This window comes from Emydura macquarii, unplaced genomic scaffold (assembly GCF_026122565.2).
Source record: "Emydura macquarii macquarii isolate MOO-44397 ecotype Brisbane River unplaced genomic scaffold, CSIRO-AGI_Emac_v2 contig_2897, whole genome shotgun sequence".
Lineage (NCBI taxonomy): Eukaryota > Metazoa > Chordata > Testudines > Chelidae > Emydura > Emydura macquarii.
Genome location: NW_027133034.1, coordinates 12278492 through 12302650, shown reverse-complemented (window position 1 = coordinate 12302650; position 24159 = coordinate 12278492). Strand labels below are relative to the sequence as shown.

The following is a 24159-nucleotide window of genomic DNA, read 5'->3' as shown; positions in this document are numbered from 1 at the left end:
GTAGTAATCTTAACCCATGATGGATGCAGCTGACACCACAGGCTTGTAACAGATGACAGTAATGCTATTGCTCTTCCTCAAGGAAGTAACACCATGCAAGAACAACCAAGTGAATGCACAGTAATTTTACTACAAGCCTTTAAATACCTAGCTGAAGGCAGACACAATACAAATTAAATTATCTTACATTGTAGAGACAAGGCAAATGTTAACATCTTGCATGCTGTTGAACTCTTTCACTATCCTGACCCTGTCCTCTGACTTCGTATTTCCATCAAGTCTTCGGTAATCCAGCCCAGATGCCATACAGTATCGTTCCAGCACATCTAGCAACTGATAGAAAAGATGGGAAGATCAGGCATTATTAGTATCTTTTTAAATAAGCACCGTAACAAGTAGAGAGATTAGGTATCCTGAATATAATTTCTAATAGCCCACAGACTATTGGACAGCATAAACGTTTCCCTATTGATATTTAACATCCTTTCCCCCCATTCACTAAGACAATTGCTTTTCTACTGTGGCATTTAAAAACAATCTTTCACAGGTTATTTTTTATTGAAAGCCACAAAAGATATAAAATTAAAGCAGAGATCTTGAACTGTCATTGACACTAATCGTTTAAATACATATGTTTTCTATGCTGGCATGCCAAGTATTTAGTTAGATAATCCTGTGTTATAGTTTGCATGATTTCAGAAAGCACATTAGTCACTAACAAGAATACCACATTTAGGGCTTTGGCGTCACTGCATTGTTAGCTCGATGTATAACCTGTGTGTTGCCACTAACACATCTCTCATTCACACACAAGGTATCTAGCTCAAGTTAAGTAGTCTTTATACTCAAGCTAGCTGGCCCATTGGAGGGTGTGGGCTGATGCTTCAGCGCTGCTGAATGCAGGGGGACTTCGCTACTCTGTATTGCTAATACAAATATTCTGTGCACCTCACATGTTGTTTTGCACTTGAGCTACTCTAAGAAGTGGAGACAACTCCAGCTAACACTCCAGTAAAGACAAATCCAAGGAAGAAAGTAGGTTACCACATTTGTCCTTGCCACTGTCCTTGAGATAACATAAGGTTTCAAGATTTTTTTTTAGTACTGCACATTGTCCATATCAACGCTATTTCCCATAGTGCATGTGAGAAAGAAAATGTGGTTGACATCTGCTGATGTCCCCTGTGCTTTATGCCTCAGGACTTATTGCTGAGGTCAGTCATGATGCAAGTCATATGGAGCTCACCTTGGTGGAAAAGGAGAAGAGGAGAACTTTATCTTTGTTTTTTCTGAAGTGATTTAAAAGCTGCTGAAGGACCTGGAAATGAACCACAGAACAGTAATGAACCGACTTCATCCCAAGTACACTGCAAAATATACACTTTTTTTTTTTTTTTTAAGTCAGAAAACATAAGAGTGAGCTGTAGCTTTGGTCTATATTAAATATTATTTTCTAAGGAAAATGGGGACTAAAGGAAGGCATTACAAGCCTAATACAGTTTCCTAGTAACATCGTAAATATCACTACAATAACAAAGGAGATTCTAAATAAACACACACATTTGTTTTTAATAAACTCCTTCTCTGAATGCATTCGGAAAAGGCAATTTTAAAGTATCGCACTAACAAAAGTTAAGTTCTAAAGAAACTATTTGTATCTTTCAAGTTGTCCTTTAACTGACAATAGTCTACAAGGCTGTAACAAACACTCCCAGCTACTGTACTAGTTTGGGTTTGCAAGGTTTTTTTGTGTTTAATTAATGAATCCACACATCCACTCTGAACAGAGCTAACTTTATTTACGTTTGTTGTACTACCTCTGAGTTCGGAACTTCTTGGAACTTGTCTTCTTAAAATAATCAGTCAGATGTATGCCCCTCCCTGCTCCACTCTTTTCTGTTCCTCTGTTAACAGTAGGCCCCAGCTTCTCAGACTCTGCACAGACCTTGAAAATGCCAATAGTCTGCCCACACACAATGTTCTTCTGATGGGGAAGCAAATAATCCAAGGCCTTGTGTATAATAGTGATACAGTTATTTTCAAAAGAAGCATGTCCACATCTGGCAATGGCAGTTCCAGAGTACCATGCAGAAGTAATACACAAAGGGGAAAAGAAATTTTCTGCACTACGTCTGTAGCCTTCTCTCACAGGGCAATAAATATTCAAATAATTGTATTTATTCAGTGACAGCTAACTAAAACTGTTAAATCTACACATATTTCACTAAAATTCCAACCATTCAGATAACTGAGGGATGCTCGTATTAATTTTACAGTTCTGGATAAAATTTTGAACACTAAATATAATAACCACAGTGAGAACATTTTCTGTATTGTAGTGTCATTCAATTATAGGGTAAACAAGAGGCACAAATCAGATAAGTCTGCAAATTTTCCATGTGTAACTATAATTTATAAGTTATAAAATGGATAAAGTGGGCTTTATTTTACTGAAAAAATGTAAAATATACTGTGTTAAATGGTCTGTGTTTGCATTTCATGTAACTGCACTAAGAAAAAAGAGAAAAATTAGCAGCATGTTTAAACCATAAAAGGAGTTTGTCTCCTATAATATTATTATTAGTGTAATAAATATGGTCACATAATTAATTCCCTAAAGGAGATTATTTAAACAAGCAGGGTGTATTTGTATGCACAAAGTGGATCAATGTCATGTCCACTAGGATTTTTGGTATTCTGGAGCAGTCTCTCTCAATCTTTCCAGACTACTGTACCCCTTTCAGGAGTCTGATTTGTCTTGTACACCCCAAGTTTCACCTCATTTAAAGACTACTTGCTTACAAAATCGGACCTAAAAATACAGAAGTGTCACAGCACACTATTACTGAAAAATTGCTTACTTCCTCATTTTTACCAAATAATTATAAAATAAAACAATTGGAATATAAATATTGTACTTATATTTCAGCATATACTAAACAGAGCAGTATAAAACCATCATCTGTATGAAATTTTAGTTTGTACTGACTTTGCTAGTGCTTTTTATGTAGCCTGTTGTAAAACTAGGCAAATATCAGATGAGCTGATGTACCCCTTGGAAGACCTCTGCCTACCACCAGGGGTACGTGTACTCTTGGTTAAGAACCTCAGTTCTGCAGTATAATTGCACTAACTTTGACAAAACAAGAAAATTAAATGAATGGTTTTGTGCTGAAGAGAAACAAAATTATATGTTCCTACACCAGAATACTAGTCTAAAAGGTGGGTATTTTGAAAAACACAAACTGTGAGCATGCTCAAGCAAAACATAATGTTACAATCAAAATGTTTTTTCAGCATGGTGTGCATTGATTTAACTCCTCTCTGTATTATTAGAAGTCCTGCAATAAAATCCCTTTACACCATATTGATATTTACCTCTTAGATTTTATCTAAAAATTATATTTGCATACAGCTGTCAATCCTATCTTTTGACATTTTTAAGATACCAGCTTCTGTTTATAACCCAATCCTCACCCCCAAAGTAGGCCTGCTTTTTTGCTTACATTTGCATGGTACTCCCACAGATATACTTGCATTTTCCTATTCAAATAATGAAAAAAAAAGAAGCCAGTAAAATCAATGTCTTGATCAGATATGTATATTCCTAGGAGTTTTATACTTATTAAACAGAAGCTTTCAAAAAGTTCCAACTAATGGATGTTTATGGAAAAGCAGTTCTAAAACTACATTTTATTTCTAACAGACATATATTTAATTCAGGTGTTTTTTTTTTTATTTAAAAGACATATCCACAGTGAGCACTGGTGGACTACTCTTATGCAGAATTTGAGGAAAACTGAAGGGGTAAATCAGATGAGGTAAGATTTTGGCCCATGTGATTATGGGTTAACTACTGCATGACTCAGAGAGCTATTTAACCATTCTGTTTCACTACGGCTCTCCCCCTCCAAAAAGTTAATGATATTTTTGTGTGAAATGACACTCAAGCCCATGCAATCTGCAAGCACTTTCTTAAAAAATGATGAGTCACTTGTCCGTTCACTACACAATTCTCACTTCACAATGGAGGAGTACTGGATTCTCACAACAATGCATATTGCCAGGCATTATTTCTAGTATGTTCAACTACACCACATCTAAACAAATGCTTTTGTATTACATTTATTGACAAAACAGTACGAATGGGTGAATTTCACCCAATGACAAAGGGCCCAGACAAGGAGCTTTAAACCACATAAGCTCTGTAGCTGGGCTGCAAATGAGGTGGCTCAGAGAAAGCAGCCAAGCAGGGAAACGTCCGACCCCTGCATGGTGCAAGTGGGTTTCTATGTCCACTCTGAAAAAGATAGAGGGGCCAATTATTAGTTAAACTGGAGAAGATGGGGATTAATACGAGAACTGAAAAGTGGATAAGGAACTGGTTAAAAGATAGATTATAGCAGGTCAAACTGAAAAGAAACAACAGGCTGGAGGAATGTTACTAGTGGAGTTCCTCAGGGATTGGTCTTGGGGCTAATCGTATTTAACATTTTTTATTACTGACTTTGGCACAAAAAGTGGGTGAGCAGTAATAAAATCTGTGGATGACACAAAGCTGGGAGGTATTGCCAATATGGAGTAAGACCAGAATATCATGCAACATGATCTGGACGACCTTGTAAACTGGAGTAACAGAAATGGATTGAAATTTAATAGTGCAAAGCAATGCATTTCGGGACTAACAACAAGAATTTTTGCTATAAACTGGGGACTTATCAGTTTGAAGCAACAGAGGAGAAGAAAGACCTGTGTGCATTGGATGAGCACAGGATGACTATGAGCTACCAATGTGATGCAGTTGTGGAAAAGGCAAATGGAGTCTCCAGATACATCAGGAGAGGTATTTCCAGTAGAGATAGGGAAGTGTGAATGCCATTATGCAAGGCATTGTGTGTGAGAGACCTCACTTGGAATATTGTGCACAATTCTGGTCTCCCATGTTTAAGAAAGATTAATTCAAATTAGAACAGGTGCAGAGAAGGGCTACTAGGATGATCTGAGGAATGCAAAACCTATCTTATGAGATGAGACTCAAAGAGCTTTGGAAGTCTTCTGTAGTCACCTACTTTCTGAATAAAAAATTCCGTATCTTAAATTTATAAAAAAAAAAAAAAAAATCACAAATACTCTGGATATTTGTTTCTCTTAGATTTGCAACACTGATAAACCGTCTCCAACTCAAACCCAACATCATTATCATGTCTGCAATAAATAAGGTAAAAAATATTGTATTCTAGTGTTGTCTTTTGAGATTCTAATTATATGAATATTAAATCCTGTATTAATATTTGAAATCTACAGTTTTGTTTCCCCCAAAAAACAAACAAAAAAAACAAAACAAAACAAAAAAAAAACTTACAGCTTTTCAATCCAGCTATTTCTCTTTCAAATCAGTGTTGTGGGTCCTCAGTTTCACAAATTTCTCATGCAACATTATACATTTTATCCAAATGTATTTTATTTCACATTCATCGCCATATTAGCACCTTTAAGATCTTAATGTAAGACTTCCAAAACAAATTAGCTTCTTAAGTTGTGTGCACAAAACCAGCAACAGCATATGAGGTAATTTCTTTTCAAATATTGCTGAAAATGTATAGTGACAAAATATTCATCCACAATATAAAGCTATTTCAAGGAAAAGGTTACCAATCATTTGAGATGCTCTGATCATCATATTTAAAATGAGTATCAGGGGTTTGAAAACAATAGGGTTATGCCCTAGCCTCCTTGTTCTGGAGACCTGGCTTCAAATCCTGAATTTGTTCACAAGTGAAAATAAATTCCATGGCATCAGCTTTGACCCCAGACTTTGGCACAACTGGCCACCTCTGCTCAAAAGGAGGTTCAGGACAAAGAAGTGTTATAAAATCAATTTTGCAGAACTGTGAGGGGAATATTATAGAGCATCTGCTTGCAGCATGTTCAGTTCACTATTAGTCACTCTCTTCCAAAATTAGAGAGAATATTGCCATTGCATTGTTTTATCATTAATATTGCTAGCCTCCAGGAGCACAGAGCTGTTTTAGAGTGTGACATACTTCCCTCATTCCCTCTAATATACAGTAAAATCCGATCTTAAAGCTTTGGGACTAGACACGTCTCTCTTGCCATGCCAAACTAACACTCTAGAAGAATTACAGGAGGAGAAGAATTGACTTTCAAAAAGAGCAAAAGATTTAGACAACCCAGCAACAGCAAAATTTACCTTGTCTCATTTTGACATCCCAAAAAGCACACATTTATAGTAGGTCACATTGGTTCGTAGCCATGCTTGAGAAAAGCAGATACACCCACTACACAGTTACTTCCATATGTAACAGAAAAACCCAATGTTTATTAGAACTCCCAGAATTCTGAATGCTATCTAACATGCAAGAATCTATTTTTCCATTAACACACATGTAAGCAACACCACAAGAAAAGACCTTGTTAATATCTGTGCCAAAGTTTTTGCCTAGCACCTTTACTGAATACCTCAAAAAAAAAAAAATCTAAATAAATCCTGTGTATACTTTTCAAAACATAGCAGTGATGCTCTTTCAAGTTACATCCCACTCCATCTAAACATTTAAACCTAAAGTTTTAGAATGAATGTTGCTCAGGACATCCATCAGAGGCACTCTCATGGTCCTTGGGTATACACTCTTCTGCTATGCTACTGCATATTTATGTAGGCACAACTAGTGTGAATTGAAAATGAGCTAAAAGACTGTAAAAGGAGAGGTTACTCATCCTGTGCAGTAACTTTAGTTTTTCAAGATGTACATCACTCTAGGTGCTCCACTTCAGTACACATTCACCCCACGTGCCTTTGATCACAGATTTTAGGTAGCAGAGCCCACCCATGCTCTGCACCGTAGCTACACAGAGCTGCATGGGCGAACCACCCTCTTTTTCTTCCCTAGCACAGAGCTTCATAGCAGAGGACTCCGAAGCAGAGGGGAAGGAGGGCAGGTTGTGGAGCATCCATACGGACAAATCTCAAAGAACTACAGTTAATGCACAGGTGGAGTAACCTCTCCTTCTCTGAGTAATGTTCCTATGAGTGCTACACTTCAGGTGACTACCGAGCAGCACTCTCTAAGGGGGGAGGGGTCCTTCTGAGTCAGGTCCAAGATCAAAGACAGTACCAGCAGAGCCAGAGTATCAGAAGATGAGTCATGAATTACTGCCTAATGTTCAAAAAAGGTCTGTATGGAGGCCCAAGCTGCAGCTTCACATATCTCAGCAATGGAAAACATTCTTAAGAAAGACTATTGAAGCAGAAAGAAATGTTACTGAATGGATTAGTACTCTAGAAGAAGGTTGGAGACCGTTAGACTGATAACAAAAGGTAATGCAACCTGAAATCCATCTAGAGAATTTTTGCTTGGAAACTGGAGATCCTTTAGATCTGTCCACAGTAGACACCAACAACATGGAAGATTTTCTAAATGGCTTAGTCCTGTCCAAGTAAAAGGCTAATGTCCTCCTGACACTGAATGTACGTATTACCATGTCATTCCTATTCAGGTGTGACTTAGGAAAAAAACTGCAAGATAAATATATTGGCTAATGTGGAAGTCAGATGACACCTTCAGTAAGAATTTGGGATGTGGTTGCAATGTGACCTTGTCCCTGAAGAATAATGGATCAGTGTTGGAACTAATTTAATCATCTAAAAGAGGTATTTATTAGCATGCTAATGAACTCCACAGTTGATATTAAAATGAAAGAAGATGTGAACCCCAATTAGGCTAGAAAAATTAGAAATATACCGAAAACAAAAATGAGATTCAACTTGGGAAAATGTAAGCAATCTGTAAATAAAAAATCTGAAAACGATGCTCAAAGGAAAGGATAACACTGAGAGGAGCAGTAATGCTGAAGAGACCTAAGGATAATAGTTAAAACAAATTCAATACAACTTTGCAGTATATATAGCTGCAAAAAGGCCAATGCAATTCCGAACAGTACGGGCAAGTGCATCAAGGGGGTGATGATAGTGCTCCTTCTCTACGTGACTCTAGTTTGATCCCATTCAGTCCAGTTTTGGGCAATACATTTTCAGGAAGATTCCAAAAAAGAGTAACTCAAGCAATCAGAAGGCTATAAAAATTGACTTACGAGAAAAGGTGTTAAGAGCAAAATATGTATAGCTAGGATAAGAGAAGGTAATTGGAGGGGACATAAATGGATATAAATCCATTATATTTAAAGATGGAATACTAGAAGCAGTGACATTATTTATGGAGGTATAACTAGTGACTATAGTAATGAGTAATGGGATGAAAGAAAAACAGACTGCTACTGGGGTGGAGGGAAGTTTTCTGATTACAGAGTCTTCCAAGAGAAGTATTGGATGCACTATCGCTTGGGGGCAAAGAATTAGAATGGACAAAACACTAGAAAATGTTATAAATCAGCAATAATGCTTCATTACCAGAGGATGGCCTGAGTAATCTAGTAGGTCTTGTATATCTCTAACTTTCATGATCCAGGAAAAGTACAAGGATTAGTTAAAGAAGCGGTTAGATAAATGATAGACACAGATTTTCTTACACATCTATGTTACAATCCCCCAAATTATGTAACACTGTTTTTTTCCAAATATGTTTACCTTCATTTTCCCACTATACTTGGGATCAGAAATTGTTTCAAAGGCTGCATCTTTGCTCAGCTGAACAAAATCTGGAAACTCAGAAAACACCTGGTTGCATACCCGTTTGATATGTTCTTCCTAAAAAAAGGCAGAAAATGTGATCATCACAAACAAGAAAAACAGAGTTTAATATTGGAGACTTTGGTCCAGCATTAACCTATGAAAGAGTGAAATAGGCTAAAAGAGAACATTCTTGATGACACTGGAATTAGAATCCATTTATTAGTACATTTATAAAAGTGCTCAATACAAAAGCAACCAACAAGAATAAGCTAAAACCTCCATTTTTTTTTAATTGTAAGAGCCCACATGTTAAAATATGAAAATTCTGTTACCTAGAATAGAAATACAAGGAAGTCCTCCTCCCCAAAAAAATAAATAAAAGTGCTTTGCCTCACCTGGAAAAAGTACCAGTGATGGACTTTGGCATATATTAAAGAGAGCACTGCAAAACTTTCATTCCCCATTGGAGAAGGTCCCACCCTTTCAAGATTATGAGGAGGATCAATAGATATTAATTTACTGCTCTCAAGTGCCACAACAGAATGTATGGCAGCAGACTGCCCTTCAACTTTTTTTTTTTTTTTTTTTTTTTTTTAAAAAGGTTTTATTATTTGTTTATTAACAAATGAGGCTGGAGTAGGTCAAAACACAAAGATCCTGTCCTAAAGAATTTACAATCCAAAGGACAGACACAAAAGACACATTGAGAAATACAGAGGGAAGATTAAGAAAGGTTTTAAAATCAGTATTACAACAACTATAAATTCACTCCTTGCTGGCTCCAAAGAAGAGTTGATTCTTTAGGAACAATATCAAATAATGAGAGGGCAAACAGATTGGAAGGTCAATTCATAGAGAAAGAAAGAAAAAAAAAAAGACAATGACAATAGGGCATTAAGGCTGATCCTGAGATCAGTGAGTGGGAGTGAGGCTGCTAGTACCTTGCTGGGCAAGGCTCAAAAATACTGACTGATGGAACTAAAGCACAAGTCTTCCTACTATCTTAGATTTTCCGGTTTTCTTACCGGCTTTAACTGTCAACAATTTAAATCAGACTTTTGTGTAAAGATATAATCAGGCAGGCATCAACTGGCACACACACGTTAAATCATGGGCAATGAATTCACCATTAAATAATACTCCAATTCTAGCATACTATATCTTACCAGTAACTATTTCAAGCACTGCATCATATTGTAATTTCCATAGGCCAACTGAACTCTTAATTTTTTTTATCAGAACAAAAAGAACACAGCTCTTCCAAAGCATGTCAGACAGAATCAACATTTAAAGTGACATTTAGGCACTTACTGTGTTGATAGGTACCTGAATAAGGTCCTACTTAGATAGTTAGGTATAACACATTTCAAAGAGGGGCCTCCTTTTTGAGGAGGCAATTTGCTAGATTAAGACAGGAATTCTGCTCTTTTATCCTCTTGAGGCCTCTAAATGGAGGTGATAATATCTCCTTCTCTTTTACTCATTTGGAATGTTAGAGGTGAATTGTAACACTTTTTAAAAAAAAGTTTCTATGCTGCCACTGTCTTCACTTGAGGAAAGTAGCACAGTGAATTCCAAGAAAATGTCTGTTTGCCAACATCAGTTTAGTCACACAATTTCCCCCTTGCCACTCTTTCAAGACAACACAGTATCCTCCTTGACCCTACTTTGCCGAGCGTATGTCTTCTTCAGCTCTTCAAAACAGCTCAGCTCTCTCAAAAGAGCACAATTCTTTTGCAAAGCAGACGCCCTAAAATATTTTCTATTTTTTACAAAGAAGTCCACCCTTGAGAAGTTCTTTTGGTAAACAAGACTGCCTCGACATTACTTCAAACAACACTAAAATGCCCACTTATCTCAATAATTACTGTTCCCCCATCATCACCAGAATTCAATTTTTTAAAAATTACTCAGGACTAAATGAAAAATACTTAATAAGGGTTGATCCTGCACTATAAAAGTCAATGGGAAATTTGCCATTCAATTTTATGGGAGCAGGATCAGATGCCAAGCACTAAAAAAAAATACTTCAATTCCAGCTAGCTGGACAAAAAGTTGATGGTAAACAAATTTGAAAAGAGGCAGCCGGTCAAAATTACAGCTAGCTGCTACAATAAGACCTTTTCATTAAACAAATTTCCCCCTTTGAGTCTACCTTTGTTCTTCAGGGTAGACTCAAACCAACCTGATGTTTGCTGGTGTTGTCTGTCTGTAGTAGAGCAGCATGATTCGCAACCTTTCGAAGGATTGTCAGATAACTGAAATACAGTGCCCTCATTGTTTCACCATGGGCATTTGTCTGTAGAAACAAACAAAACAAAAAAGAATAATGCTTCCTAAAAGTACAAACATCCCAGAAAAATGTAAATATCTTAAAATTATAGATATTCCAACCACATATACTAGCAGCTGGCAGAATCAGAGTTCTAGAACCCTAAGATAAGAAATAAGTATTTTTAAAAACCTCTTCTACATAGATTCATACATAAATTTTACAGATTTTATTAAAAATACAGCATGGCAGAGAATACCTACAGTTTTCTTGAGTTTTGTAACAAAAAAGTATTAACAGAAAAGATTCTTTTTGAGCTGGCAGTTGGCATAAACAGACTAAGCAATTGCTTAGGGCCCTGAGTAGCTCAAGTGGCCCCCCATTAATTATTAGTATGTGAGGAGCCAAAAATATTCCTGCTTAGGGTCCCCAATTGGGTTAGCACTGCCTCTGCTTCAAGACAATAATGTTGTTTATTTTTGTTCTTAAATATTTCACAGATCATGTAATTTACAGAATTTAAATTCAAATTTAAATCACAGCTATTTGAACATCTTACCCAACAACAGATAATAGTTTTCTTTCTGAAAAGAAACAACAATATTTTACCAACATCTAAAGTAATATAATTACAAAACCTTGCATAAATGTTTCAAGTCATTTTACTGTATCAGCAATGACATCAGGCAAGTGTGTTTCCCTGGTTATGGCTGACTGACTTTAAACATGCCAAAAATAACAGTCAGTGCATGTCACTCAAGTCATTAGTTGACAAATAATAAAAATGACAGCTTTAGCATTTGCACTCCATTTTCCAATATTATTCTTAAATGCATACCATAAAATTTTAACTAGTGCCTAATAACATTTCCCCCTTCTCCCTCTCAAATTGCTAGATTTCATAGGTAACTTCAGGAAGTTATTCTATAGCAATCCATTGTACACTTAAGCATCCAGGCCAAGGGCTTCCAATAATTGCAGGTGCCATTAGAGGACTGAATGAAATGGCATGTCACTTTTTCTCTACAAAATATCATGAAGCATGGAAAGAACTAATGTTAAAATTAATGAAAAAGCAGCAGCATACCTTCATAATGTAAAACATATTAATAAAATAAACAGTGCAAAAGCTGCCTTAGTATAAAAAGCATTTCAACAAGAGATCAAATAACTGTGGTTATCACACTGAAGTAAAGCTGAAAAACACCACATATAATGCACATGAGGAATAAATCTATATAAAAGTGTCATTGGCCAATAATTTGTGCTCATTTTACTAATATTGTAAAGTTTGCATTGAATAGGGATTTTCCATTACAGGACAATTTCCGCAGAGTAATAACAATTCTAAGCTTATAACTTGAGTTTATTGCTATTTGATCACAGAAGTTAGAGTTGGAAGAGAGCTCTCTCCCCATCCCATCCTCATCCAATCCCTCTCCCCATCCGTTGCAGGCTGCTCCCTATTGTACCTTTTCTAATGTTTTACCATAGCCCTAAAAAGGCTATTCCACAACCCAATACATCTCAGTGTAAGGAAGTTTTTCTTGATATTCAGGCTACATTTTTCTATTCTAAAAATTTGAACCAGTTGGTTGAGAAGCTGTCCATTAACCTTCTCGAGCAGACTGTGACAGCTCTTAAAATATGGGTGTAAAGGGGAGAGCAAGCTGAGTGACCTGGAGCCACAGATAGGCCTAGGTAATAAAGAGTGGGGGGTACACGCAAGAGAATATGAGAAATTGCAATAAGATAAAAAATAACAGGAAGATTGACAGAATGAGTAGTTAAGTGTAAAGATAGAATAAATGGGAATTCAGAAAAAATGCATTGCTTAAATTAGAGAAGTAAAAACTGGGCAGAAGGATACCAAGCATCCAAAGAGTGCAGTTTATTATTTTGAGAATTATAAAATAGAATAAAGTCTTCAGGAATTGCCACTTCAGGGAACAGCAACACCAGTGGAGCCTGAGGCAGCTTCCAACACAGCACTTCCATCAATAGTTTAGAGATGACCTGTGGCTCAGTCAGTTTGGTTTATTTTTTTCTAGGTTTGTAAGTTAAAAAGCTGCCTGAAGTTATATGACTTTATTTTAAATGTAACCATAGTATAAGCAGCATTGGCACACCAGGATATTTTAAAGGATAATGTTATGGGTTTGCTGAGGTAACTATCCAGGATGCAGTTCGTGGGTTTAAACTGACAGAAAGAATTCTTATCAAAGCCCTCCTTGTGAATATCTTCTCCTTGCATACAAAGTGCAATAGATATACTGAGTGGAAGATAACAAGGGGTCAGTAGGTGGAGTTAAGTCTATGTTAACTTGAAACTACACAGTTTATTTTTGTTTTGTTTTTTAAATTATAACTGGCTTTACAGTTTCTTTCCTATGACTGCTAATTAACTGACACTGTATTTATAATTTTAATTGGAGCTTAATGGCATTTTTTCAATTCAACATTTTCATAGTTTTCCTGAATGTACAGTATTTTTCCTTGATTTGTTCCTTTAATTGATTTCCCTGTTTTTCAAAACAAATTTTTATTGTTCAATAGATTTTATAGCCAGTGTTTTTATATAAATTTATCTTTTGTTTCATTTCCCCTTGTGAACTGCTACATGCAGATTAAGACAGTCTCTTTTTATCAGAAAAAAATCATTTGTGAATAGTGACTACTGTTAACATTTATTCTAATTATAGACCGAGACTGTGGGAATGTCAGCCACCAATGTGTCAGAACTATCAGCAAATATTGACTATTTAAGGACAAACGACCAAGTAACCTACCTAACTTTCATCCCCCATCTTGGATTATTAAACAAATATAAAAAGAGATCAAAGAACTTCTATTCTGCCCTCAACTGCTACAAAATTGTGTGAGCAAAGATAAAAGACAGCCTGTGCATCTAAGGGATTAGTAGTTTGGGGGGCAGAGAGTGGTTTTGGGGAGTGCAACCCCTCTTCTGGTGATCCATTAAGAACCAGACCTGCAAAATGGATAGGGACAGTCACTCTTTGAAGCATCCTCCTTCGCACTGTCCAAACCAGCAGAGTGGAGTGATGCAAGTTACTGCACATCCTGAAATCTAGACTGTGAAAATACTTACTTTGTAACAACAATTCTTCCTTTTACGGCCACTGCTACAATTACAGAGTTCCCGTGCTCGCAGTACTAAGCTTACATCTTCCGTCGCCAATACAGCCTGATATACTTCTTTCTGGAACTCTGTCAAGGAACAGTACACCATCTGCGAAGATAGAACCCCAAAATACAATTGTACGCAGCATCCGGGGAAAAAACAAAGACTACAATAAAAATATAAAACAAAAAATGTTAAAATACTAAAATTAAAGAAAATGGAAAATAAACTGTAAATGTACAGGTAGTTAAAGGGCATTCTTCTGTTCTGAAACAAGATGTAGAGTCTGATGTGCTGAAAAAAAACGAGTGTGAAAATATGGTCAATTGGTAACTGTGGTCATTTCAATACATTTTTTTACCAATTCTATTAGAAGTATTAAAGTCAAACCATATCAATCATTCTGCAGTTTTACTTTTCTCTACATTCTCTTTATGCTTCTTTGGGGGCTGGTAAGTGAATGAAGGGTTTAAAAGGTCTAGCCAGAAAGATAAAGCTTCTTGCCCACTTAGTCAGAATGGTTTATTTGCCCTTTCCCTTCTCTCCCCCCTTTGGCATTAGCTATTGTGGAACCCAGCTACAGGCAAGGAGGATAGAACAGTCAAATCTAAGGTATCCACTGACATTGAGAGTCATTGGAATGAGAGAGAGAGGATCTGTACAGTGGTGTGGCCAAAACTCTTATCCCTCCTCCCGAAGACCCTGGGTGGCATCTCCATGACATCTTTGGTCTTAACCAGCAGGAGACAGAAAATCCCAAGATCACTTCTGAACCTAGGCCACCCACATAGCTTCAGCACCACGCTGTGCTATAAGAATACAACAGTAACTTGAACATATACTCACATTAACAAGAGAATGAAAAGAAATAAAACCTGCTAGATTTAGAAAAGCATCTGACTGACATTCGTGTTAATCTTTCCTTTAGAAGACACAGTTTAGATGACATTATTATAGGCTCGGTAAGAAGGGCAAAACAAAATCTAGAAAAATTGCTGCAAGCTAATGTGTTTATTTATTAAATGCATTTGTGCTTGCCAGTTAAATTCTCATTCAACAAAACATCCTAGTCATGATGATTAAAAAAAGTATGAATTCTTAAATTATGTTTATGCCGTCACAACTAATTAAAAAAAAATTTTTTTTTTAATTTTTTAAAGTGTTCTATTAAAACAAATACCAAAAGAGGGGACGATTTAGAGTAACAGGCTTTTAACAAGTCTTTATTTATTTATTATCAGACTTCAAATCCTGCATAGGCATTCAAGAGACCAAGGATGTGTACACAGAAATGTGAAGCTGGTATCAATTATATGTACAATTGTACATATAAATTGAGTATCTGGACATGTCAATGGTCAGTCAAATGCCTTGCTGGGCATTTCCATGCCCAAATAACCAAATCTGAACATGCAATCATAGTAATTATGTGAATAAACTAAGTGTATTATTGCATGTGCATTTTTGCTCACAGCCTTGGATCTGTGAACCCTTGAAAAATCTGACCACAGAACCATAAGCTATTAGATACACTATATAAAACAACTTGATAAAGATAATATATTTAGTAGTATTTTCCAAAAATGGTCACTCTTACTCGGTCTTCCTTCTTTGGCAACTGATCACTAATAAGAGCCTTAGTACGTCTTAGGAACCAGCCAGACATTTTTCTTGCTAGCTTCTGCACGGCCTTTCGACCTGTTGCTAGCTCTCTCTTAGTTGCAGTGTGCCTCTGGCCATGCTCCACTGGATCAGAAAATTCCTTCTTGAAATGTGTTCTGCTACCCAAAAGTCCTGGTATAGCCCTAAAAGAAATAAAAGAACAGCAGACATTTGCTGATAACCAAAGCAGAATATCGTTTTCCACTGACTAAAAGAATGCTGTGAAATACTCCTGACACTGACAGATATTAAATTAATTATCACCAGTGAAATGAATAAATATGAGTCATGTATATAATAGAAATGTATCATTCTACTTCCAGATAGTCAGCCTTCACATGAACTCACTGTAAACCTAAGTTTAGGCACCTAAACCCTATACAGACTCCTCAGTAATAGTGACTCAATTTTCAAAGGAGCTCAGCATCTGCAGGTCCAATGGATATTGACAGGTGTCATGAATCAGGCCACTATTATTTAGAAGCCTATGTAGGGATTTAGATGCCTAAAGTTTAGGCACCCAGGTTTGAAAATGTTGACTTTAAATTCTTGCTTCTTTAATAACATCAGGTTATACAAACATCAAATAGTTTAATGAAACTGAATTTAAAAAAAAACAAAGACAATTAAATTCATTAGGCATTTGTTGAGCAATACTCCCTCTTGGTTAATCCATTCTCACACAATCTTGATGTTTTAGTTGCCTACATATTACATTAAGGTTTACTACTAACTCATCCCCTTCCTGATATTTCACCTCATCCCATATTTAAGATTTTTTCAATTGTAACTAATAAAAGATTACTTTGCACTTTCTATTCCCTCATCTTGGGTCTTCCCCCCCTTAAAGTTCTTTTGGGCAGGAACTGTCACTTCCTATATATATGCACAACATCTAACACATTTTGGGCACTAGTGAAATATTAATAGATAATTAATCATCATGACGACACACACAACTCTTATCTACATGAATGTGAGTCATGTGCTTTAGACAGAGGCAGGGAGCAGAGTATCTGAGGCTAGGAGCTGAATAATGATTCTTATCCTGTTGTGTGGGGGGAGGTGGGTGGAGTGGGAGCACCACAGGAGGGGGAGAGAGAGAGAAAGAGAGAGAAAAAGGACCACTGGAAAGAAGTTAGGAAGGGTAAATAGTAAGAGAAAAGAACTCCTGCTTACAAGTACCAAAAGAGTGAGGGGACGAGGAGGACTCCAAGTTTACCAGATATAAGCTATCCAAGACTAATATAAAAGATGGGGTATTCCAATGGTTTGGGACAGTGCCCTGTTGGGAAACCACATGTACTTCCAACAGACACAAGGCGAGAGTGTGAAGGGATTCCCACTATGACCCTATTTCTGGACACTGCTGAGCCCCATACCATCACCACCCTGCCGCTTCTCTAGTTAAGACTCAATTAAAAAATTAACTTTATACTTACCAGTCCATGACACACCATAGTTCTTTCATGTTGTTCTGAAGAATGGTTGCAGTAAGACCTATACGAACACTGCATTTTAAAGCCTTCATAGTTTGAGTTATTTGAGCTTTTGGATTCTTGATTCTGTGTGCTTCATCTACAATGACAGCTGACCAGTCTAGGCTGTGGATCAACAGGAAATACAGTTTCATATAGCTGGCACTTGCGTTATCTCACAAACATGTACTTAGAATTAGCTGTGCTTCCTCACAATTGTTGACTAAAAGCAATTGACTTCAAAGAAATGCTATCAATTAAAAAAAAATCAAAGAGAAGCCCAAAGATTACAAGTAACACCTAATATTATTGTAACTGAAAAAACATATCAGCTATTTTTTCAGCTTACTTTATCTATTTTATATCCTGTTGTGTGTACTCAGTTTCATTATAGTCAATTTGTTTGGATGCGTCACGCAGATAAATGCAAGAGAAATGATGTTTCAGAAGATAGAAATGTGGTTTTACTACCACATACAAAGGATAGACTGATACAATCCCTGAGATTTTCATTTTATTTTTTTAACTCAGTACATTTCAAGCTGGCAGTGTCCCTTTAAACTGTAGTTTAAGAAGAATCGAGCTCCCTTTCTTGGGCATTAAAGCAATTGTGCAATGAAAACATGCATGAGAAAACTGTACTAATCAAGTTTTTTAAGCTTGCATGAAGAGAATTTGATTACATTCATCCGTTTACATACAGTTTATTTTTACTTTGCTATGACTAGAAATTAGGCTAGTTCCAAACAACAGCTAGCTCAGCCACCCATTGTAGCAGCCAGGGTTGAAGCACACAGACAAGGCTTTGTGGCCAAAAATATGAACTATTGCCACTTGTGCTACACCTATTCTGTGAAAGAGAAAGACTGTCCATCTCTGGGATTATTAATCCATCAACTTTTAACACCACTAACTGCACTTTAAAAAAGTTTTTTTAAAAGTTAATTTAACACTTATAAAAAGGTAGCAGATAGAAAACCCTCCTTAACGAAGTCTTTCATTTTCCCCACATAACAGGTACAGCACAAGTAGCAGCGGTAGGGAAAGCATCTTTATAAGGGTCTGAAACATAACTTGAAGGGATCAATTGTAGGGATGACAGGATTGTTCATTCTCTTTGGTATCTCTACTGTCAATGATACTTTGGGGACTGGTTAGAAGGTTGGAGGGAGGGAGAAGGGAAAGCTGCATATCTAGCAGCAAGGGAATTGTGAACAACTGTTCCAAAAGGAATCTGAACAACATGAGCAGCCATTGCACAGTAACAACTTTTGGTCACTATCAGTCTGGAACAAATAAAACCTCATGACCAAGAGGTGAAATGATTCATATCACATTACTAATACTGAGTCATCCAGCCCCCAGAGTTTTATTTAAGTTCAGATTTATAAACCAGGTAGTGCTACAAAATAATGATATTTCGAGCAATTTCAAAATACATACACTTCTAGTTTGACACTACTTTAATAAATCAAGAAGCTGCAAATGAAGCAGGCATATTTTAAAATATCAAGTTTTTTTCCCCGTTTTAAACAAAACCTATTTTAGATTAAGCTATTTTTAAGAATGAACCTTCAGTACTACCGAAATACTCTGAATCAAGTAGTCCATGTTAGTCTCCTACATCTCAAAATCTACTGTAAGAAAAGTCAGATCTTCTCAAGAGAATGCAAGAGATAAAACCATGGCTAGGAACCGAAGTAGGAGCAGGAATGAGTATATTTGAAAGTAACCAAGTAATTTCAACTAATAGTTCCTTATGCTCATGCATGTGGGTAGAGATTTATCCTCCCTCTCATCTCTGCTGCAAACATAGTATTTTAGACAAGACTAGGTTGACACAGATAGCCATAGGGATCTCTTCAGCTATGATTCGAGCTAAATTGTTATCAAGTCTCAAAGGTGAGCCCACCTGTTTAAACTAAAGACCATGTCAAGCTGTCAGCAAGTTTGTACTGAGAGTTCTCTAGTTTTTAAACAATCAATGCTGACTTGCTCGATTGACTGTACTCATGAACTAAAGCAGAGAATTAGGAAAGCTGGATTCCTCATGTGATCTGCAGTCAGACCTCAAATTCTATAAAGTTCCACTGGGTATTAAGAAACACACACATTACAATATACCTATCACTTGAAGTTTCCTGAATTGAAGGACCAACGAAACCTGGTAAAAAGCACTGCACTGTGTCAACTATTTGCACTGTACACCAGTTCACCTACTGGGAGGACTGGCTGGGGGGGGGGGGGGGGGGGGCAGTCTGAAGAGTTCTTTGCTAAACTGCATTGAAAGACAGCTAAATACATATTAAATAGCATCCTAACATTACTTTTCCATGTAGGCAACTGCTGTAGTTGCCACAAAAATATAGGCGGTCAGGCTGTCTGTGAGATCACAGATGAGAGGGTGGGTTGTCCATGACAGTGTTTCTCAACCTTTTAAGTTGCAAGTACCCCCTAATTTATGAAAATTTTAATAAGTACCCCAACACTCAATTTTCCACTCTGAGAAATACAATCTTTTCCCCCTTTAACGTTGGACTGTATTTCTCGTAAAGCAGGAGAGTTCTGAGTTCTTCAGTGCTGTGTGGCTGTGGGAAATCACAAAACCCCCTGCTGTTTCTCCCCTCCTTCCTCCATATAGGAGCAAAGGTCAATGCCAGCCAATCACTATGGCGTGATGGCAAGGTCACGTGGTGTTTTCCTCACACAGGCAGGAACTTGTGAGGTATGAGCAGGCACTAGCGGCTTCCCCAGAAGTTGGTGGCTGTTGCTCGCCTCCCTTCACTGGGTTTTTCGCCACATACCTCCTGCCTGTATCTCGCGTACCATACCACAGGTTGAGAAACTATAGTCCATGAAACAATTTAAAGCATGGTCCACTAATAGTGGACACTGACCTCTGTCATGCAACAGGGTTATGTAACCCAGATGCATATTGTATTACTAGTGATGACCCGCAGCTTTGCCATTCAAGTTTATGGCAAGTAGGACACAGAGTAGGCGAGTGTATGCGTTGTGTTGCAAAATCTTGTGTTGATATGTGCAAGTGGCGAATGAAGAGCATTTGCTGCAGTGAAGTGCTATCTATGTTTGGGGTTATTGTGTGTGCTGGGAGATTTGTACTGAGTTGTGTCTGAGGGGTGTGTGCTGGGAGACTGTGTTGAGATGTATGGGTGGTGAATGACAACTGACTGTGTTCATTTGTGTGAGGGTTTTGTGTCTGAGGATTTGGCATTGTGCAATTCGTAAAATCAAAATGTCTGAGAACTTAAAAAATACATGTTCTCCAAAGTTTGTGCATAGAGCTGCTGCTTGTCAGGAGGCACAACTTTGTTACCCCACATAGCTGTCACTCCCACCTCCTCTGATCAACTGTCACATTCCAGCCACTACAAAACCTTTGACTCCAACATTCCATCTGGTTCTCCCAGAAAATATGAGTGAGATTGGGGGAAATGTGTGTGTAATACTGGGAGGTTTGTGCTGATTTGCACGTGAGTTGTGTTGTGATGGGATCTTTGTGCAGGTGGCAAATGAAGTGTGTGCGCTGCGGTGGGGGCTGTGTGTTTTTTGGGTTACTGTGTGTGCTGGGTTGTGTTGTTGTGTGAGTGGTTTTGAAGAACTGTGGCAGTTGGACCCAGTAATCAATCATCTGGACAGTCTTCCTCATACAACCAATAAAACTGTTGCATGTTAATTACGCGTAGATATTAACTCTGATATCACAATGGTCTAGGACTCTTGGCATGGCATAAATACATGCCTTACTTTGTCCGTACATCACGTGGATGTAATTCGTAAAGTCAAAATGGCTGAAAACTTAAAAACTGGACAGTAAACAGATTGCAAATCCCTGTGATTATTCAATCTTGTGATATGCTGAATAAAAAGAGCTCTCAACCATGCTTGTAGCTGTTTCCATCACTTCACAATGACCCTGTACAAATTTTAGGCTTCAAAGTGACAATCCTGGAATCCTATTATATAGATGAAGAGACTAGTGTGCCTGACATTTCAACATTTAATACAGCTATCATTCCAATAGTTATCTTCTTGGAGGTTACCCCTTAGAAAGAGAGATTCTGTTTGGCAAATTCACTGGATACAGATATACTGTATCTCCTCATTTCACCTTCCAGTGAAGAGTTAGAATTAACAGTAAATAAATCAGGTCCACAGGATTTAAATAGTTGTCAAAAAATTTAAAATCAAATCACAGTAGACTGTTACAAAAAATAACGTTTGCACAAATGAAAGTTAGAAAATATTACATTACCGGTTAAGTTCATCCAAACATAGGCGAAGCGTCTCATATGTTGTTAGAGCAACCTCAAACTTCCCCTGCCTTATGCGACTCAGTTCACTGTCCTTTCTACTGCCATGTAAAATAGCGACCCTGAAATAGCCCCAAGTGTCCAACTCATCCTTCCAGTTATAAAGCACAGATAGAGGAGCCACTATTAGGAAAGTCTAAAAAACAAAACAAAAAACAGTTGTCATTTATATTGCTGCAGAACCCACGTCAAAAACATTTTACCAAAAACAGTCATGCAAAAGTCAAAATAATGAGCATTATTTTGGAATTTAAAAGTCTGAATTTTATTTTATCATTTTACATGAATGGTATTTATTATTTGCTTAGAGTTATGTGACCTGAGCAGAAAACAGAAGAATCTGGAAAGAAGATTAGATGACTAACTCATAAAAGTAAAGTAATCTGAGTTTATTTATGGACATGAGAGGAAACCTTCAATAAAATGGTCCCCAGAAAGAATATGCCTTCAAAGCCAATAAGGGTAGTTACTCAAGTTATACTGTAAAACTTTACAAGAAATCTATTTCATATGGACAGTGAGAATAAAACTAATGAAACGCAAGAACTTTAAAAAAAAATGACTGCATATTGATAGGGAAAACACCAACCATCACTTTCCATTTCTTTGGTATTTGCATCCATAGATCACAAAATGTTTTACAGATGGGAAAACAGGCAGAGTGATTCAGTAACTTGTTCGATGTCACAAAGTTAATTAATGGCAGAGCCAACAATCGAATATAGGTTTTGCGTCTTCTGTCTACTTGCACATTCCACTAAACCACAGTCGTCTTTCTTACGAATTGATACAACTGAAGAATCAAAAGACACCTGCTTCAGAATTATACAATTAGTCCATTAACTATATTTGCTACAACTAGCCTCAGCAGACCGATATTGATTCACATTTTGTTTTTTATAAAATGTATCTAAGCATTAGCAATATTAACCCTTGCCAGAAAATGCGTAACACCAAAACTGTTCTTGGTAGATAGTTGATTTCAATCTTTTTACAAAATGTATTTTAGTTCTATGCATATATTCCAATACAGTAGATATACTGTGGATTCAACTGTGAATTTTTGTTTAATAACGTATTTCAAATTTACCTTTAAATTAAACAGACTCTGTATTGTTTTATATTTAATAAGTGTGTCTTAAGGGAAGAATAAGGACTCTGTATTACTACATGTACATGCCTTTTGTAAAAAAGAAACATACAGCTTCTAATTGGTATATGCCACTGGATAGGACAGAAGACTGGGAAACAGGAGACTAGGTTCTATTCCTGATTGTGACATCTTGAAAAATCACTTAACTTCTGCGCAGGGCCGGATTAATGCAGGGGCTTTAGGGGCTGCAGCCCAGGGCCTCAGGCTAAGGGGGGCCCACAAACATAAATCCAGGCAGCTGGCTGGTGAACCACGAATTCGTGGAGGCTAGCCCCCAGCCCTGCCCCTTCCACCCAAAGCCACGCCCCTTCCACCTTTCTCCCATCAAAGACCCGCCCTGGGCAGCTCGAGCACCAGCCAGGCTGGCCGGGTGACCCCAGTGCTGGAGCGCCCACAGAACCATGCCCCACCGCTGCCCCGTCCCAACTCACCCTGGCCGTCCCGCGCCCCAGCAGCCCCCCTCCCAGAGTGCCCAGCACCAGGTGCGGACCTAACCTGGCCCCAGGCTGGACAGTCTGCCTCAGCCCTCAGAGTGCCACCACCCGCCAGCCCACGCTGCGACACAGCGCCGGCCTGTCCCACCCCCAAGCTGGTCGATCTGCCCCAGGTCCCAGAGCGCCTCCGGCCCGAGGAAGCATTCCAAGCCCCCAGAACACTGTTGACCCGTGCCGCGCCACAGCACCAGCCTGTCCCCGGGCTGGCCAGTCTGCCGCAGGCCTGGGCAGAGCACTCCCTCCCAGCCCCTGGAGCACTGCTGGCCCGTGCTGAGTCACAGCACCAGCCTGCCCCGCCCCAAGAGCGCCTCTGGCCCAAGCCCTCCCAGCCCCTGGAGTGCCGCTGGCCTACACTGCACCACAGCACTGGCCCTCCTCGTCCCCAGGCTGGCTGCTCTGCCCCAGACGACCTGAGTGCTCCCCAGTCCCCAGAGCACTGCTGTAAGGGGCCTCACACAATCTAATAGCTCTAGGCCCACAGGAGAGTTAATCCAGCCCTGCTTCTGTGCCTCAGTTTTCTCTCATCTGTACAATGGGAACAATACTAAATTAAAGCACTTCTCAAGTATGGTTAAAATACACAGATTAAAAAGCACTATATAAACATGAAGTATCATTAATCACAATCTTTTATAATCCTAGTCCCATTACAAATGCTTATTCAAAGGACTATGGGACCAACTCATGAGCAAGATATTGAAAAGTTTCCATTTAGCACATTATTTTGGCCAATCAGAACTTTAAGAATAAATGCATGTCTCTTAGGCTCATTTCGAACAACAACATTTTACTTTTTTACAGCACTCAAAAAAGAATTAAGGGTTACTTGCATATTGTATACCATTGATACTTTTGTCATCATTTCTCTCTCTCTCTTCTCTTTCTTTCCAGGGAACTGAACTATAAAACAAAGTTTCTTGAACTCCACCTTCTAAAACTACAGCATACAGTAGGCTTCCAAAACACTGATTTTT

General features: G+C 37.9%; 1 protein-coding gene across 2 annotated transcripts in view; it reads right to left on the bottom strand.

Annotated features, from left to right (window-relative positions):
* The window catches only part of ERCC6L2 (ERCC excision repair 6 like 2), a 103085-nt gene that overhangs the window by 63911 nt on the left and 15015 nt on the right, over positions 1–24159 (bottom strand). Inside the window, exons 1-9 of one of the 2 annotated variants that reach the window (XM_067568600.1) lie at positions 22128–22325; positions 21481–21674; positions 17169–17330; positions 15662–15869; positions 14032–14172; positions 10836–10949; positions 8606–8725; positions 1247–1318; positions 188–333 (exon numbers count right to left, since the gene is read on the bottom strand). In XM_067568600.1, coding sequence (XP_067424701.1) covers positions 188–333; positions 1247–1318; positions 8606–8725; positions 10836–10949; positions 14032–14172; positions 15662–15869; positions 17169–17330; positions 21481–21674; positions 22128–22157 — 1187 coding nt within the window. In that variant the 5' untranslated portion in view covers positions 22158–22325. Of the gene's footprint in view, positions 1–187; positions 334–1246; positions 1319–8605; positions 8726–10835; positions 10950–14031; positions 14173–15661; positions 15870–17168; positions 17331–21480; positions 21675–22127; positions 22326–24159 lie in introns of those variants that run through there. The other variant, XM_067568599.1, reaches the window with a different exon arrangement.